The 19,861-nt window shown below is 41.1% G+C and overlaps 1 protein-coding gene across 1 annotated transcript in view; it reads left to right on the top strand.

Annotated features, from left to right (window-relative positions):
* The window catches only part of PPM1E (protein phosphatase, Mg2+/Mn2+ dependent 1E), a 173,757-nt gene extending 155,313 nt beyond the window's left edge, over nt 1-18,444 (top strand). Inside the window, exons 4-7 of the mRNA XM_049764679.1 lie at nt 323-511; nt 7,389-7,532; nt 8,131-8,224; nt 14,665-18,444. Coding sequence (XP_049620636.1) covers nt 323-511; nt 7,389-7,532; nt 8,131-8,224; nt 14,665-15,719 — 1,482 coding nt within the window. The 3' untranslated portion in view covers nt 15,720-18,444. The remainder of the gene's footprint in view (nt 1-322; nt 512-7,388; nt 7,533-8,130; nt 8,225-14,664) is intronic.
* Nucleotides 18,445-19,861: the final 1,417 nt, after the last annotated feature.

Here is a 19,861-nt window from a genome sequence, read left to right as displayed (position 1 = left end):
TAATCCTGAACAGGTTTTGCTTAATTCTTCCTCACACCTTGCTCTTCTCCCACCCCATGCTTGTTAACAGTTTGTAAGCAATATACGTAGGTGGTTTCCATGGTAGAGGACAACTTTCACAGAGCTGAACTAATTTAGTGTGGCATGTTGTAGTGTGCTGGCATGTTAGCACAGGTGCCACAAAGTTACAGATATTTCTGCAGTTGATCACACATGTTGGAAAGGGGAGGAGGAGGAAAAGGAGAGGCCACAGGTGCTTGGGCTGAGCTACTGTTCATGCTACATCTAATCCTCTGAATGGTTTCTGTGTTTCCGTTGACAGGACCAGGAAGAGCAAGCTTACTTTGCAGTGTTTGATGGCCATGGGGGAGTGGATGCCGCCATTTATGCGTCCATTCATCTGCATGTTAACTTGGTGCGCCAAGAAATGTTCCCCCATGACCCCGCCGAGGCACTGTGCCGAGCCTTCCGTGTCACTGATGAACGCTTTGTGCAGAAAGCTGCCAGGGAGGTAGGTTGTGAGTTTATCAGTCCCAGTCATGAATGCCCACAAACATACACAAGCTGAGTTTACCTTAGTCTGTGATTAAAAGGTTAATTTGGGAGTATTTGGCTGGGGACAGGGGAGGCTGATGGTGTTCTGTGGCCACTTGGTCAACCACTGGGCAGAATGAATCATTGGTCAGAACTAGTGATGTTGCTGACTGGCCTAGTGGAACCGGGACCCACCAGGTTACCTGGAAAGACTTAGGGGCCTCCAGGATCGTGCAAACAGGGTCTTGGAGTAACCACAGATTTAACTGGGACCTTGTAAATGCAAGGTCTGCTTGTACCCTTAAGTATGACTTATGCTCCATCCCCACTTTTTTTTTCAGTCCTGGAGACCAAATCCAGCATCTCATACCTAAGACAATGTACCCACTGAATCACTTCTTCCATCTAACTCGTGTTCTTTCTCTCTCTCTCCTCTCTCTCTCTCTCTCTCTCTCTCTCTCTCTCTCTCTCTCTCTCTCTCTCTCTCTCTCTCTCTAATTTTGTCCTTTCATTTGGGCCATACCCAGCTCTGATTAGGATTACATCTGGCTCTATCTTTTGGGATCACTCCGGTGGTCTTTGGCAGATCATGATCTGGTGCAAGGGATTGAACTCAAATCTGCTGCTTGCAAGGCAAGCTCTTTACCCCCTGCCACTCAAAAATTGTGTTCTCAATCAACAGTATTAAATAAATTCAGGAATCATTAGTAAGGATGTTATGATACACAGAATATTTGTGATAATATATAGAAACTCAAGCTATTATTTTTGTTAGTTTCATTTGGGGCCACATGCTCAAGGCTTACTCATCGCTCTGTGTTCAGGAATCACTCCTGGTGGTGCAGAAAATCAAACCCCAGTCAGCCACATGCCAGGCAAGTGCCCTGCCTGCTGTACTTTTTCTCTGGCTCCTTAAGCTCAGCAAGGTCTGTATTCAGGGTTCATTCCTGACTCTGTTCAGTGATCACTCTTGGAATTTCACTATATTAGTGGAGAGATTGGTGCTGGACCAATTTATGCTTAAAACTCAACTATAAATAACTTTGTAAATCATGGTGCTTTAATAAAAATTAAAAAATAGATTATCAGGGCCCTTACGAAAGATGACATGCAAATTTGTGCAGTGTTCATGAAAAGGGGAGTAATAGCCAATCCATTGATAGTGTTTTCTCTTTTTTTAATTCACCAATGTGTATCAGGTTCACCCAAAGACTGTTGCTCTGAGCAGACTTTGGCTGACAAGATCTGGGTATGGTGATTAAAACAATGATCTAAAAAAGAAACATAAGCTGGGAATACTTCCATACATTTGGTTCTAAGTGGGCTGGTAGTGTTTTGCTGTTTTTCTCTTGAAAGGAAATTTGCTTGGAGAGAGTGAATCCTTAGATGATCCTAGTACTGATTTTCTCTAAACAGACAGAAAAGTCAGAGCCTATACCCTATTTTGGTAAGGTTAATCTGACCTAAAGTTTTTCTTTGAATGACAGGGCCTCTGTATTAAGGGCAATAAGTTGTTGCATTTGAGTCACACCCAGAATCGCTCCTGGTAGTGCTCTGGGGATTGAACCAGGGTTGCCCATGTGCAAGGGTATAGCTCAGGCTCTTCTGTGAGTTTTTTTATTCTTTATTTATTTTTGTTATTGGGTCACACCCAGTGGACTCCTGGCTCTGTACTCAGAAATCACCCCTGGCAGTCTCAGGGGACCATACGGGATGCCGGGATTTGAGCGGCCTGTGTTGGTGTGTACAAGGCAAACTTCTTACTGCTGCGCTATAGCTCCGGCCCCATGTGGTTTTTTTTGGTTTTGTTTCTGTTTTTTTTTTGTTTGTTTGTTTGTTTTTGTTTCTGGGCCACATCTGGTGACGCTCAGGGGTTGCTCCTGGCTATGCTCTCAGAATCACCCCTGGCTTGGGGGACCATATGGGATGCCAGGGGATCTAATCATGGTCCATCCTAGGCTTGTGCACGCAAGGCAGACAGACGCCTTATACCCTGTGCCACCGCTCCATCCCCTGTGTTTTTTATTTTTAAAGAATAATTTTGTGGCATTAATTTATAGTCAGCAATAATAATTATATAGAACTATATAAGAGTTTCTAAAGCAGTAGTTTCTTTCTCTCTGTCTCCCTAAATTTGCAGACCATATCTACTATTCTCAGTATATATTCTGCTTGGTTCTTGGGGGATCATGCACTGTCAGGTATCCAAGTGGGGTCAGAGAGTTATTTTTTGGGGAGACTTGTCCAGCTGTGCTCAGAGTTTACTTCTGACTGTTCAGTGATCACTCTTATAAGTGCTTGGGGACCATAGGGGTACCGGAATCAAACCTGGGTTAGCTATGTGCATGGCAAGCACCTTGCCACCAGAACTGTCTCTTCAACCCTCAAATAATTTTTAAGTTTTTAGAGGCCGGAGCAATAGCACAGCAGTAAGGCATTTGCCTTGCATACGGCTGACCTGAAACGGACCCGGGTTTGAATCTCAGCATCCCACATGGATCCCCCAAGCCTGCCAGGAGTGATTTCTGAGCACAGAGCCAGGAGTAACCCCTGGGTGCTGCCAGGTGTGACCCAAAAACAAACAAAAAAAATTTTTTTTTAAGTTTTTATATCAAGGGTTTGACAGATGAGACAGTACAATGAGTAGGGCTCTTATCTTGCATGCAGTTGCACCTGGGTTCAACCCTCAGCACCTATTATGGTCTCTTGAGCTCTGGCTCAAGATAAGCGCAGTCAGGTGTAAGCCCTAAGCACAGCTGGTTGTGGCCCTAAAACAAACAACCCCCTGCAAAAATCAAATTAAAATGACTCCCAGCTCTAGGACTCTAACATTAATTCTCTGAAATGGACATGGAGCAAATAGGATAATCATTTAATCCATTTCTTTGATCTCATAACTATGGTACCTAGCAATATTGGGGCATGGAACTAATGAAGCAGGAAATGAGAATTGTGTGGTATTAAGCAGGGAAATGTTCTCCATCTCTTTAACCCAGGTTTGTATTAATATGCAAATACATCAAGGTCCACTATCAAAGCAGTTCTGAAAACCAAAATGCAGTTTTGTGTTTGTGTGTGTGTGTGTATGAGAGAGAGTGTGTGTGAGTGAGAGAGAGAGAGAGAAAGAGAGAGAGACAGAGACAGAGAGACAGAGACAGAGAGACAGAGAAAGAGAGACAGAGAGACAGAGCAAGAGAGAGAGAGAGAAGGGGAGAGGAGAGAGGAGAGAGGAGAGAGAAGAGAGGAGAGGAGAGAAGAAAGGAGAGAGAGAGAGAGGATGCACGAAACACAGTTAAGAGTTATTCCTGGTTCTGTGCTCAGGAGTTACCTCTGGGTGGTGCTTGGGGCACCATAGGTGGTGACAAAGATTCAACCAGGATAGGCCACTTGCAAGTCAAGCACCTTAATTCCTGTACTATCTCTCCCAAAATGCAATTCTTGACCTCAGAGACCTTCGGTTCTGGACCAGCACTGCCCATCTCGTCTTTGGCGTTGCTGGCTGTCTTCAGTCTGACGAAGGACAGAGTTGGCCCCTGAGAGATGACCTGCAATGACCTACATGAAACTAAGTCACTTGTGTTTTCCCCACTCTGTTCAATGCTACTTCCTGTGTCCTCAAAAAAGATTTTTATTTTCCCTAGCCAGGTTCACCCCACTTGCTTTGCCAAAGATCCTGGTGTCTTTTATTTCTGCCAATAGTTCTCCTCAATAATTTAGGTCTGTCTCAGCAGTTTCTTTCCCCCTTCTTGTGCTTCCATGTGTTGCTAACTGCTGGGAAGAAAGTAGCTATTCCTGTTGTGAAACAGCCCTGCCTCCTGTTCTCTCCGGGGCATAAGCACTGAAGTGTCATTATCATGTGTTCTAGGGGGCTGAGTTTTTGAACATTCTGTGTGGGAAGACATTTTATTGGTGGGTGAGGATTTATAACAAACTTTCCCTATATAGGGAAAATAAGAAGTTGTTTTTCTGATTGGATATAAGGGGCCTTTTAACACCCTTGACGCATTGGTTCTAATTTAGGCCAAGTCCTTAGTAACAGAAAGTCAGGCTCATTTGGTGGTGACTCATGTCAAATGAATGTCATTTTAGTATAGTAGTATCAAGAGCATGAGCTTTAAGTGCATTGGGACTGAACTATCACGGTGAAGCTCCAGGCTTTTTTTTTTTTTTTTTTTTTTTATTGCAAAGTTTCAAAAGCAAAGATTCCCTAACTATTGTAGAGAACATTTTGTGGGGATTAGGGAGAGAGGAAGGCCCCACACTTTGCAATGCTCAGAAACTATTACTGGCTTAGTGTTCAGGGGACTAGTAGTGGTGTTGAGGATCTTAGCCAAATATTCTTAGCCTATTAAGTTTTTCTCTATGGCCTGAAATATAATGTGTATTTTTTTTTTAATCTAAGCATTTTAACACTTGGTCCTTGTCTTTCTTTTTTTTTGGAGGGGGGGGGGTCCACACCTGGCAGCGCTCAGAAATCGCTCCTGGCAGGCTCGGGGACCATATGGGATGCTGGGATTCGAACCACTGACCTTCTGCATGCAAGACAAACACCCTACCTCCATGCTATCTCTCTGGCCCTGGCCCTTGTCTTAATATCAGGGTATGGGAGAATTTCTTAGGTAGCAAACAGATGCTTTGCATATTTTTTTGTTTTGTATTTTTGGCCATATCAGTGGTACTCAGGGATTACTCCTGACTCTGCACTCAGGAATCACTCCTGGCAGGCTTGGGCAACAACACCGAATGCCAGGGATCCAACCTGATTGGTTTCATGCAAGGCAAACACCTTATCTACCATACTATCTCTCCAGCCCCAGATGCTTTATAAACTGAACTCTTGAACACAGGATAGAAGATCACTGACAGGGCCCGGAGAGATAGCACAGCGGCGTTTGCCTTGCAAGCAGCCGATCCAGGACCAAAGGTGGTTGGTTCGAATCCCGGTGTCCCATATGGTCCCCCGTGCCTGCCAGGAGCTATTTCTAAGCAGCCAGCCAGGAGTAACCCCTGAGCACCGCCAGGTGTGGCCCAAAAAAAAACAAAAACAAAAACAAAAACAAACAAAAAAGATCACTGACAAAATTGAGACTAGGATATAGAAAGCAGAACCCTAAGGATTAATATAGCAGATTTGGCACTGGTCTAGAAGTACAAACATTTCAGATTTTTAAATTTTTATTATTTAATTTGGTCACACCTAGTGCTTTGGGTCTTATTCCTTACTCTGTGCTCATGGATAACTACTGGCAGGTTTTGGCCAGGTAGTTACATGGGGTGCCTGGGATCAAACCCAGATTGACGGCATGAAAAACATGCTCCTTGCCTCCTGTACTGTCTTTTTAGCTCCATATTTTATTTGAAAACTGATCAACTTGATTCCCTCTTGGAGGCCAGAGAATTGTATAACAGGTAAGGTCCTTGCCTTGCACATGGCCAAAACTGGGTTCAATTCCTGCCACTCAGTCTGATCCTTTGAGTCCTGCCAGGAATATCCCCTAAGCACTGCCAGGTGTAGTCCAAAATAACAAAAAAAAGGTGAAACAACTTGATTCCCTCTTGGTCGAGTTGCATAATTAGCTATAATTTAATTGCATATAAAATAGTATTAATAGTCAACCCTACCTTGAATATTACAGATCAAATTTATGTGTAATATAAATACATGATATAAGGGGCTGGAGAGATAGCATGGAGGTAAAAGTGTTTGCCTTGCATGCAGAAGAACAGTGGTTTGAATACCAGCATCCCATATGGTCCCCCAAGCCTGCCAGAAGCGATTTCTGAGCGTAGAGCCCAGGAGTAATCTCTGAGTGCTGCCGGGTGTGATCCAAAAACAAAAAACAACAACAAAAAATGATATAAAATACATTGAGAAAAACGGAGTTGTTAAAAATGCAATTAAGTTATTAATTAAACTCCCAATTGAGAAGTTTGTACTGACTATAAACTACCTACAATGAGAATATAAAGTCGGACAGGAGCGATAGCACAGCGGTAGGGCATTTACTTTGCAAGCAACCGACCTGGGACCAATCTGGGTTCAATTCCCGGTATTCCATATGGTTCTCTGAGCTTGCCAGGAGTGATTTCGGAGCACAGTGCCAGGCATAACTCATAACTCCTGAGCGCCACTAAGTGTGGCCCAAAAACCAACAGAGAAAGATGTCATTTACACAATGGAATACTATGCAGCTGTTAGGAAAAATGAAATAATGAAATATGCTTATTCATGGATGGATATAGACACTCTTATACTGAGTGAACTGAGTCAGAGAGAGAGAAAAACACAGAATAGTCTCACTCATCTCTGGGATTTAAGAAAAATAAGACAGGGGCCAGAGAGATAGCATGGAGGTAGGGCATTCACCTTGCATGCAAAAGGACAGTGGTTTGAATCCCTGCATCCTATATGGTCCCCAGAGCCTGCCAGGAGTAACCCCTGAGTGCTGCCAGATGTGACCCAAAAAAATTAAGAAAGAAAAATAAAAGACAGTATAGTAATAATACCCAGAGACAATAGAGGTTAGGGCCAGAAGGAACAGCCCATGATAAGAAGCTTACCACAGAGTGGTGAGCGAAGTTAAGGAAATAACTACACTAACAACTACCATGACAGTGATAGAGAAACAATGCTTGTCCCCAAGATAGGCTGGGGATGGGGAGGATGGAAATGGGGGACAATGGTGGTAGGAAAGTTGCACTGGTGAACAGGGGTGTACATTTTATGACCGAAACTCAACTACGAATGTGTTTGTAACCACAGTGCTTAAAGGAATTATTTATTAAAAAAAAAAAAGAGAGAGATAATATGTCAATTTCTTTTTACTGACCCATCTTGTTGAAATCATTTTCAGAGCTTAAGATGCGGGACCACAGGTGTGGTGACCTTCATCAGAGGCAACATGCTCCATGTGGCCTGGGTGGGCGATTCCCAGGTGATGCTTGTCAGAAAGGGCCAAGCTGTTGAACTGATGAAGCCACACAAACCGGACAGAGAGGTAAGTAAGCTCCTTCTCTTAAGATACATGCTGCAGGTGGGACCGGAGAGAGAGCATGGAGGTAGGGTGTTTGCTTTGCATGCAGAAGGATGGTGGTTCGAATCCCGGCATCCCATATAGTCCCCCGAGCCTGCCAGGAGCGATTTCTGAGCATAGAACCAGGAGTAACGGGGCCGGGCGGTGGCGCTGGAGGTAAGGTGCCTGCCTTGCCTGCGCTAGCCTAGGACGGACCGCGGTTCGATCCCCCGGCGTCCCATATGGTCCCCCAAGAAGCCAGGAGCAACTTCTGAGTGCATAGCCAGGAGTAACCCCTGAGCGTCACAGGGTGTGGCCTAAAAAACCAAAAAAAAAAAAAAAAAAAAGAACCAGGAGTAACCCGAGTGCTGCCGGGTGTGACCCAAAGAGAACCCCCCAAAATAAACAAACAAAAAGATACATGCTGCAGAGGGGCAGTTTTCTAGTTAATGAATCAAGATTCACTTAATTTATTATAACTATGGCCATGGCCACCATTAACAGAAAAGAGCCATACAGGGAAACTGATGAATAATAAATCTGTGGTCTTTGTCAAGTTTCTTTTTGTTGCATTGCTGTTTAGGATGAAAAGCAGCGGATTGAGGCCCTTGGAGGCTGTGTGGTCTGGTTTGGTGCCTGGAGAGTGAATGGAAGTCTGTCGGTCTCCAGAGCAATTGGTAGGAAAAAAATCAATTATTTTTATTTCTCCAGTCTTCTAGTCTACTGTGTTGTCTTACATTAACTCAGCTATGTGGGAACCAGAGATGTTTCATTTATATTATTATCCAGGTGCTTATTATTGTTTAAAATAATAACTGGATAATGCACCTTTTGATGATTTAGCATATTCATTTATATACTTAAATTCTGTTATTAAAAGGGATCTCTATTAAGACATACTCACTTTACAAGTTTTTTTTTCCTTAATGGAAACTTTTGGGGAGACTGAGATAGTATAGCAGGCAGGGCACTTGCCCTGCATATGGCTGACTGGAGTTCAATTTCTGGCACCCATATGACTCAGCTATGTGGTAACTAGAGATGATAGTTTATATTATTCCATATAGGAAACCTGTACAATTCCCCAAGAACGATCAGGAGCGATTCTGAAGTACAGAAGCAGGAATAAGCCCTGAGCATCGCAGGGCATGGTGCAAACCCCCAAATAGAAACACAACAACTGGTAGGGGGTTTACCAGTGATATGCTTTTCTAAAACTTGTGGGGTAACAATTAAGTTGAATGGGCTAAAATTAGTAAGGGTATAAACTCATAGAATTGCATTACAGTTCTCTGCAAATACCCTCCCACCCCAGGAACTTGGGTTTACTATTTTATTAGACTTCATGGTTTTAGGTTTATTTTTTATTTAGAAAAGAGTAAACCATTTGTCTCTTGAGGGTGATATAAGCATATAACGCAGTAAGTTACTGCCACCTAAAGCAATGAAGTACTCTGAGATAGGAATACAAATAACTGGAATACTCATGTACTCCCAAAATTTCGTGTATCATTCCCAAAACATTCCAGAAAAATTAAAATCTCAAAGTATTCCGGTTTACACTGATGTAAGCTCCTCCCACTCTTTGTGAAGGTGCTGGCCAGCTGTGAAATGGCCCAAATGTCAGCATCAAAAATTCTGCAAATCTCTTGGGGAAAATCTGAGGTGGTTTTGACTGAAGGAGTTATTTGCAGCTTTGGAATAAGACCCAAAGAGGGGACTTCTCATTTTTAACACAGACCCCTAAATATAGCTATTTTTGACAATTTTCACCCAAGACCTCTTCTTGATCATGCTCTTTGTCAGAGTAGTAGTTGTATCTTTAATGTGTTATAGAACAAACTTTGCTAAAGAAACTTGCTTTTTCTTCTAAAAATACACGAGGGGAAACGAAAGCAGGGCAAGAATGTACTTGAATAAGAACTGTCAGAGGTGAGGCTGATTAATGTTGGCCCTGACTTTCAAGTTGCATGCTGGAGGATACTTAGGAAGGAGATCCCATACAATTCAGGAAAGTTCAGGTTCCTGGCATCAGTCTGAAAGGGCATGCATGTCATGACTCACGAATAACAATAAGGACACTTACAAACTAGGGTAAAAAAAGGTGAAATTGGCACCAGTTTGTGCAAGAGTTTACAGCTACACATTTAGTGGGAGGGGGAAGCAAGTGAGAGAGCAGGGAAAGGTGGGGTGGGAAAGATGCTGGGGAAGAGAATCTGGAGTAAGGAAGGGACAATTGCTGCTGAAGTCAAGTAAGATGCAGGCAGGGGCAGGAGCGATAGCACAGTGGTAGGGTGTTTACCTTGCAGGTGGCTGGACCTTGGTTTGATCCCTGGTGTTCCATATGGTCCCCTGAGCCTGCCAGGAGCGATTTCTGAGCACATAGCCAGGAGTAACCGCTGAATGCCACTGTTGTGGCCCCAAAACAAAAACAAACAAAAAACCCCTCCCCCCCAAAAAACAAATAAGTCACGTAAGATGCAGGTTAAAACAAAACTACAGGGGCTGGAGAGATAGCATGGAGTTAAGGCCTTTCATGCAGAAGGTCAGTGGTTTGAATCCCAGCATCCCATATGGTCCCCCAAGCCTGCCAGGAGCGATTTCTGAGTGTGGAGCCAGGAGTAACTCCTGAGCGCTGCTGGTTGTGACCAAAAACAAAAACAAAACAAAACTAAAACTAAAAAAAAAAAAAAAAAAACCTACAAAAACCATGGGGCAAACCTAAAAGTTGAGAACGACAAGAAAAAACATGGAAGGCAGAGCTGTGACTCAGTAGTAGCACTCATTAGGGCCCTCAGTTTGATCCCCAGCACTGCAAAAAACAAAACAATACCCCCCACCCCCCAAATCACCAAAATCTGAAAACAGAAAATACTTGGTAACATCTGAAAGAAATTATTTTGGATTAGTAAGTGGAAAATCAGAAGACAACCAATTGAGGGAAAATGAGTAATAACAGAGGGAGCCTATAAATTTGACTGAGTGAAAATCTGGTTTGAGAAAGGGTTGATTTAATTTTTTGTTGTAAAGCTGAGATTTAGATCATATTATTTGTAGGATCAGAGAGCAACCAGGGGCCTGAAAGATATAGTACAGTGGGTAGGGCACTTGCTTTACACACAGCTAACTTTGGTTCAATCCCTGGCACCCTATATGTTCTTTGAGCCTTCCAAGAGTGATCCTTGAGTGCAGAACCAGGAATAAGCCCTGAACACCACCAACTGTGTCCCCAAACCCGCCACCTCATTCGTCACAACTGAATTTGGGAAGGAGATTAAATAGCAGGGCACTGAGGTTCTTATGGGGGAAGAGACCTAGGGTAGGTTGGTGGGGATCCTTTGTGAGGAATATGGGATTGGAATGGGAAACTATTACTAACTATAGTAAATCACAGAACCTCAGTTTAAAAAGAAGTGTCAAAAAATCCTCCTTCAAAAGAACAATTAGAAGCAAAACTGGAGTTCTAAGACAGTACTAATACAGCCTTCAGAAGGGGCCTCCCGCTCTGAGCAGGCAAAGGGAAATTTCCGTAGAATAAAAAGGGTAGGGAGGGGCTGGAGATAGCATTGTGGGTAGGACGCTTGCCTTGCACGCAGCTGACCTGGGTTCTATCCCCGAAATCCCATATGATCCTCTAGTATGCCAGGAGTAATCCGAGTGCCGCGGGATGTGCCCCCCCCAAAAAAAGGGGGTAGGGAGATATTGCATATTGAGTGTCTTCATGCCTTGTAAACATTATTAGTTTGCCTTTTTTGGGCCATACATATGGGTGCTTAGTGCTTGCTTCAAGTTCTGCATTCAGGGATCATGCCTGGTGGTGCTGTGGGGGATCATGTTGGGTACTGTGGATCAAACCCAATATCAGCTGCATGCCTGGCAAAAAGTCCCACTACTCACTGTATTATCTCTGGCCCGAATTCTGGCCTGAATTCAGGTAGATTTGATTTTCTTTGATGTAGGAAATTAGGTTAAACTTACGTAGTTGAAGTGGAAAATGAAGAACATGAGAATTTGGAAAAGTCATGAAGTGAAATGGGACTTAATAAGGATAAGAAAAAGGACTTTTTGAGTTTTTTGGGGCCACCTAATAAGTGTTCAGAGTTTACTGTTGTTGCTTAGGGGACCATCTGGGACCACAGGGGATCAAACCTGGATTGGCCCGTGTGCAAGGCAAAACCCTACAAGTGCTTTTTGTTGTTGTTTTTGTTTGTTTTTGGACCACACCTGGTGATATTCGGGTTACTCCTGGCTCTTTTTGCTTAGGAAATACATCCTAGCAGGCTGGAGGACCAGATGGAATGCCAGGAATTGAACCCAGGTCAGCTGCATGCAAAGCAAATGCACTATCCACTGTGCCTTTGCTCCAGCCACCGAAAAGGGCTCTTAAGCAGAGTTTAAGTTTACTTAGAAAACAGACGATACTTAAAGCTTTAACAATAAAAAGCTTTTCAACTGTTTCTCTCTATGAGCTCTTCAGATTTATGATCCCAATTGACACAGAAAGACATGTTTCCTAAAAGCATATGGAGAGAGGAGGATGAAGACAAAAGGATGTTGCCATTTCTACCATGGAATGGAAAATCATGCCCTCCTACCAAGTTTGGGGGCGAAATGTCATGAATTTGACATCCAACAGTAGAGCAGGTGAAAAGCCAGAATTTTGGCAGCATTTTCTCTGCAAATCTTTGTATGTTCTGTTCCAAACTAACAGTTGCAGTAGCCTTTTAATTGAAGCACTAAAACAAGATTTTTGGGAACAGTGTGACTCAGATCACATTTATTTTTAGCACTGGGATTCAGAAAATAATGATGATAATAGTATAGTCAGGTGGGACAAGATGGGGAAATTTAGTAAAATGGATTGGTGGAGGGTTCTGAATCCCATGATGGGAAGTTTTCACTAGTTTAACCGGGTATTGGGAAAATTCATGGTAAAGAAGTGAAGTTGAAATCAGAAGCATGCTGGTGGTGCTTAGTCTTTATTTCTGGCTCTGTGCTCAGAAATCACTCCTGGCAGGCTCGGGGAACCATATGGACGCCTGCTATTGTACCTAGGTTGGCCATGTGCAAGGCAAATGCCTGACCAGTACTATTACTCCGGTCCCTTAAATTTTTAATCTTCATCTCCTAACTGAAAAGTTGTTTCATATACAGTGAAAATAATTGACAAGGTCATGTATAACAAATGCTAGATTTTTTGAGCCTGTGCAGTCTGATACCCATGCTGGCATACCTGACCAGGAAACTAAATACTGCTACTTTACAATTGAAAAAGCACTTTATAAATTTTTAATAACTATTCTATGGGGCTTGAGCGATAGAACAGCAGGTAGGGTATTTGTCTTGCATGTAAGCAACCTGGGTTCAATCCTTGGTATCCCATACCCCTTGGTCCAACCAGGAGTAAGTCTTGAGTGCAGAGCCAGGAATAACCCTGAACACTGCCGGGTGTGACCCTAAAACAAAATAGAATTGTGATACCATAATCCTAGAATTATTACTCAGTATTGTTCTATGTAAAAGAAATAAGCTAATTAAATAAATCTGAAGAGGCCCAGAGACCCTTTCTGTGTGGCTTTCTCCATGCAGAAACAGTGAATGTGGACAATGAACATGCTCTGGATCTGGCAGTTTGAAAACATGACATTGATGATTATCTCAGGCTGATGATGGAAATACAGCTTAGTATGGACCTCAGCCCTCTCCAGTTTCTCTCCATAATATAAGTGCCTACATTCTGCTACACACGACTTCTTAGCAGTTCATCCTGTTAGATTTTGCTAATGCTGTTCCATCATATGAGGGCTTTTTCTGCTTGGGATAATTAACTTATCCTTTGAAGCCCAGTTCAAATGTCATTCTTTAAGTGAATGAGCTAATAAGGAGAGAAGCAAAATAAAGACCCTACAGTATATTCATTCCCAACAGTGGCTCATAAGTGGGGCGTAAACAGCAATGAAGAATGGCAATTACCCCGAAGATGGCGTAGTCATATATAAAAAGTTAGAAGTAAAGCAGCATTAAAAAATTGAAAGTGGGGCTGGGGAGATGACTCAAAAGTTTGGAGCACATACTTTGCATGCAAAAGCCCTGGCTTACCCCAGCAGCACATGGTCCCTGAACACTCCTGGGAGCACCGTCCAATGGAGCCAGGAATAGACACCAAGCACTGCTGAGCCCCAAATCAAAAATTTTTTGAAATAAAAAATAACTTGGGTGGGAATAGAGATTGACATCCTACTTTGAAACTTTGTGTGACTAGATGACTTTGCTTGAAGAATCAAAATTTGGCTTTATTTTTTAATAGTCTCATTGCTCAAAATGTGCTTGTAGCATGCTACAAATGAGTTTGTTTTTTTTTTAAAGTTTGTTTGGGGTTCATGCTCAACAGTGCTGGGGATTGAACTGTGGTCTGCTGTGTGCAAGGCAAATGCCATATCCAATAAACTATGACTTCAACCCCAAACAACTGAATTTTAAATTGACACAATGATATTGTTTATGAAGAATGGTCAGAATTTTATTTGGTTTTTGGGCTGCAGTGATGGTGCTCAGATCTTACTCCTGGTGATGTTTGGGAGAACCACATATGGTGCCAGGAACTGAACCCAAGTTGGTACATAAAACACAAGTACCCTATTAGCTACTCTATCTCTACTATACCAGAACTTTTTTTTTTATCAGTACAGACTTATTCTTGAAATTCAAACTTAGATCAAACCTAACTACAATTTAAAAGTTTTATTAAATCAAAGTTTTCTTCATAAAACTGACTTTTTTCATACAGCAATAAATTTAGATTTGACATTTGTTGTTTTGCTCAGTTAAGCATAAATCATAGCTAGAGGCACATGATTTATATAGTCTTAAGCTAGACTTAAAAAATTCCCAGTTCCCTGTCTCTCACCAACCCCTCAATTAATCCCAAAGAATGACAGTTCTTAAACGAGGACTACAGGAGTGAACACCATCTTATTATCAGAATACAAGTATTTTATCTAAACTGAGCTTGAGTGATTCAGATCACAGTAATAATTGTGATCACAGTAATAATGACACTGGACATATCCTTGCCTACAATAAAGCAAAAATCAGACCTGTTTTCTACTTCCCACAGGAGATGCTGAACATAAGCCATATATTTGTGGGGAGGCCGATTCTGCCTCTACTGTTTTGGATGGAACTGAAGACTACCTCATTCTGGCCTGTGATGGCTTCTATGACACCGTGAACCCCGATGAGGCAGTAAAAGTCGTATCTGACCACTTGAAGGAGAATAATGGAGACAGCAGCATGGTTGCCCACAAATTAGTGGCATCAGCTCGTGATGCTGGGTCAAGTGATAACATCACTGTTATTGTGGTATTCCTGAGGGACATGAACAAAGCTGTAAATGTTAGTGAGGAATCAGATTGGACAGAGAACTCTTTTCAAGGAGGGCAAGAAGATGGTGGGGATGATAAGGAAAATCATGGAGAGTGCAAACGCCCTTGGCCTCAGCACCAGTGCTCAGCCCCAGCCGATCTAGGCTATGATGGGCGCGTGGATTCGTTCACTGATAGAACTAGCCTGAGCCCAGGGTCCCAAATCAACGTGCTGGAACACCCGGGCTACCTAGATCTCACACAAATAGAAGCAAACCAATCTCACAGTGCCCAGTCTTGGCCACCAGTTGAAATGTTTGGTCCTGGTGCACCAAAGAAAGTCACTCTTATTAATGAGATAATAATGGAGGAAAACTCAGTTCAATCATCATTGCCTGAACGGAGTGGTGTTGGAGAATTCCCCTCTTCATTTAATGTGGGTTCCAAAGGGCAGCAGATATACAGAATGGAGACCTTCTCTCCTGTCTATTCTAAGCTGGAAAATGAACAGTTTATGTTGCTGGGAAAGAGGGCGTCTAGATTGTTTCATTTACGCTACCACTATTCCAAGAGGCGAAATGGATTCAGGTTTAACTCAAAATTGTATTCATTTCTCTCTGTTCAAGAGTCTTCTCATAAAACAGGCACCAGCCTGTCCTCACTTACTCAAGGTAGGAAGAGAAATAGGGTGTTAAGAAGTTCTATACCATGGAAACAAAATAGTTGGACAGGGTATAGTGAAAGCATGAAGAAATTTAGGAAGAGTGACATGCCATACCCAGATCTCCCCTGGAGCTACAAAATATAGTATTTTAAAAGTAGAAGTTAGTTAGCTCTTCCCCAATTAACAAATCACTATCAGTAGAAACACGGTAGACATTTTTGAAATATGTGCTTCATTATGAAACCATGGATGGCAATTCTTAAATGTACATAGATCTCTAGGAAACTCAAAATCACAGTGTTTTCAACCTAAAAAAAAGTATTGGCAGTTTCACTAGTGAAATTCTGCAGCTGGTCCCTGTGGTGTGTGTCCACACATACAATCCCCACCCTTTCAATGTCACTAGTAGAAGCTTATTAGTTTATCAAATCAGGATATAGTATTGAAATCTCAATCAGATGAAATCTGGTCTGATGTGCCTAATATTATCTACGGAAACAATGAAGAATTAGCTTCAGATGGGAATGCTCCTCTAAAAAATGGGACTATGAAGGAAATCTTTAATGCCCAATCGAGACAGGGAGAGTTTAGGTAAAAAGAGTAAAAAGCCATAAGAGTTTTAGCTGGTAATATTTAAAATAGGAAAAAAGAATGTCATATTCACAGACAAGTGAGGTGGTTTATGTATATATACACATACATACATATATATAAAATACATTTTCTTCTATATAACATAAGAAGGCTGAAATTTTCTTTTTAATTAAAAAGTATTTCCTGGGGATGTAGCTATTGAGTTTCAAAACCTGTTATGGTGCTTTTGGTGGAATTTTTATTCTTTGTCATTTTAGAAGACTGCTATCAACTGGTTTTAATCTATGATGCTTAATGTGTTTTTCACTGTACCTTCATCTCAGGAATAAAACTGGCTTAATGGAGATGATGTCAGGTACAAATCTATAATCAGGTGACCATTTCAAAACAGTATCAAGTAGTATTTCCACTTTCTCCATTCAAGTTATACAGAGCAAAAGGCATACTAGCATCAAGATGTTGTTGAAGACTACTACTAGTCTTGGGGCCTGAGCAAATATTACAGTCCGTTCAGGTGCTTGCTTTGCACGAGGCTGACCTAGGTTCAACCCCTGCACACCCTATGAGGGTTTCCTAAGTCACAAAAGGAGTAAGCCCTGAGCACTGCCAGGTATGGCCCCACATCAGAAAATAAAACAAAGATACTAGTCTTAATTTCTCTAAAATGGTTTCCTCTAAGGGAATGAGTAATTGGGACATTGGTATGCAAGAGATTAAAATGACTGCCTTAAGTGAACCAACCTAGTGGCCAAATACAAAGGAGAATCTAAATCCTGACATTGAGTTCTGTTTAGCTATAGGTGGAAGAACACATAGAGACCGTGCTACATGCCACTTCACACTGCAGATATATGACACGTTTTCCACTTCAGCATCTATATTTGATATTTAACTGTCTTTTTGCCATTTCTGCAGTTTCAAGCTAGAAGCTTACCCTTAACTAAAACAGCAAATAATCAGATTAATTCAGTGAAGCCTCAGATTCTTGAGATCACAAATGTCTCCACTTGACATACTACCTTCTTCCACCGTCAATCATGGACCAGTCTTGCCAATGGACAGGAGGCTGCCTGCTGTAGTGCACGTTCTCCCTCAAACTGGTAGCAGGCAACTAAATGCATCTTTTTGAAAAAGGTCCCATCTAACTATTTTTATATACTACAATTACTTTCTGTTCCTCAGGCCCATAACAGAGAAGTAAAGTTCCTAGATTTTAAAAACAGAACTGACTTAGCATATCTTGGGTGCCAGAATATCGGTATCAAATAAATATAAAAACAGCTTTACTTTATCAATGGTCAGATTGCTATTATACAGATTTTATTTTTTAAAATAGGATGTAAAGTAGAAATTTTCAGTATTTGTTTCCTCTTGATATTTGAAGTCTTTTATCAAGTCTTGTGACACATGGTTGAAAGAAAAGAGTAAATATGGGTCCAACTATAGTACCACAATCTCTTCATCACTCATCATACATGGACCTCACATTTGTCATTTTCTGAAGCCTAGATCTTGTTAACAACCCAGCAGGTGCAATTTGTCAGTTTCAAATCAAATTATCTAAAGAAACAAGAAAACAGAAGCAGAATTATAACAGACTATATAAACATTGTAAGTTCAAAGCACTTGATTTAAGAAAAAAAATTTTATTTTATGTAATCATTGGAACAATGATTCCAATTAGAGTGAAAGGGAAGGGGAAAAAGGTACAAAGGATCGGTCTATACAATAGGCGTAATTACTATGGGAAAGAATTGGAATGAAATGAAGACCACAAGTTTTAAAGGTAGATCTGACTACAAAACAGTGTTGAATCCATTTCTCATATCAGTAGCCCTCTAGAAAATAAAGCAAAGTAGTTCTAGTATGGTCAAGTTATAAACCAATATTGTAAAAAAAAATTAGCAACTATCCATTTGTTCAAGACATTTATAGAGTAGATAGGTGCCATTTGTTAAGTCCTTTAAAATCCTCTGATATTCAATTAGTGGTTATTGGTTTGACATATGCTGCTCTTGATTCTTTCTATAAACTAGATAAAAAGCAGTGCTTTGTGAAATGCAGTGTTATGTCTTAATGCCACTGGTGATAGAAAGTAGTTCCCTTCAGTTTAATTCCTGTACCCTATTTGCTGCTTGCTAAAGTAAGCAATAAGTATATCCCTCTAATGGTATCCACACATTTCTGTAACTTGTATTTAATGATGGTGTATCTGGTGATTGTAAAAACATTAGACAGATCTAAAAGTATATAATATATAAACTGTTAATGCTGAGGTATAGTCTGTGAATTATGTGTTTTGTACTTTTATTCATTGTGTAATTTAGTGGTGGTGAAAGTTTTACACTCAATCCTTAAGAGTGGCAATCTCCCTATTTCAATTTCATACAATCTATCTTTTTTTTGCCTGCTAAACAAGTTATGATTTATTTTAGAATAGGAAATAATAAAAATATAAACAAGAAAGTATAGTATTGATTAGGGAAACAGACTTCAAGTCATCAACTGAAGTCACATTACAAACTCTCTGTACATTCACTGTGAGTTTCAAAGGGAGTCAGTCCCTAATTTAAAAGTTTCCTTTGTCATTTTCTGGATGTGTACTTTAGGAGGAATATCTGAGATTAAGCAACATTGCAGCACCAAACACTGGGGCTATTAATCTCATGAGGAGGGTGTGTATGAGAGAAGGCAGTGGAAACACATGTGTATATACCTTTACCTAGAAGTGCCATCCATTGTCCTGGAATTAATATTCAAGTTTCTGTTGCACTTAGAAGACTCCTTGAAAGTAATAACTTTTCCAAGGACAATGTCCACAATGTCTGTCAATACTGAGTCTGACCACATTTACAGTGTAACGTCAACACTGCATCCTCATGACAACCACACTCCATCGTTGGAACACTGTGCCAGTAAAAAGTGCAATATCCAATGGGCAGATGAAAATGATACTTAAAAAAAAAAGTTAAGTGTTGCTATGGTTCAAGTACTTCCTTTGCCATCAAAGGCATGCTGAGATTTTGTGAGCGACCATAGCTATTATTTTGATATTGAAACATATGTGTTCACTCAGAAAACTTTCCCACCCTAGACACATAAAACGGGATACTATATAGTCTTGTTCACACCACCATAATCGGGAACATTATTTTTCCTGTGGATCAGGAATTAGCAAAAGAAACAATATACTTTTAAAATCAAGTGATGTTAAAAATGACATATCCATGCTTATCTGTTCTGACCTGTGGATAACATCTAATTTTTTAAAAAAAAATTATTTTTGTTTTTGGGTCACACCCCAGCAGCGCTCAGGGGTTACTCCTGGCTCTACTCAGAAATCCCTCCTGGCAGGCTCGGGGGACCATATGGGATGCCGGAATTCGAACCACCGACGTTCTGCATGCAAGGCAAAAGCCTTACCTCCATGCTATCTCTCCGGCCCAACATCTAATTTTTTTCTCCTGAAGTTAGATACCACAAGTTAAGACCTTACTATTTTCCAACTGTTCTGTATTGAAATATAATTAATTCCTCTAGCAACATTGTATCTTCTATTTTGAAGACTATTGTGCTAACTTAAAATAAAAAAAGAAACACGAAATGATAGGGAATTCCAGACTGTCGCAGAGTTGGTCTGGAACTGTTCTTATTAAAACTTTGATGTACTCTTAGTCCATCAATCCATAGAT

The sequence above is a fragment of the Suncus etruscus genome, chromosome 1 (assembly GCF_024139225.1).
Source record: "Suncus etruscus isolate mSunEtr1 chromosome 1, mSunEtr1.pri.cur, whole genome shotgun sequence".
NCBI classification, from domain to species: domain Eukaryota; kingdom Metazoa; phylum Chordata; class Mammalia; order Eulipotyphla; family Soricidae; genus Suncus; species Suncus etruscus.
The sequence above is the reverse complement of the archived record's forward strand: the minus strand, read 5'-3'. Positions and strand labels throughout refer to the sequence as shown.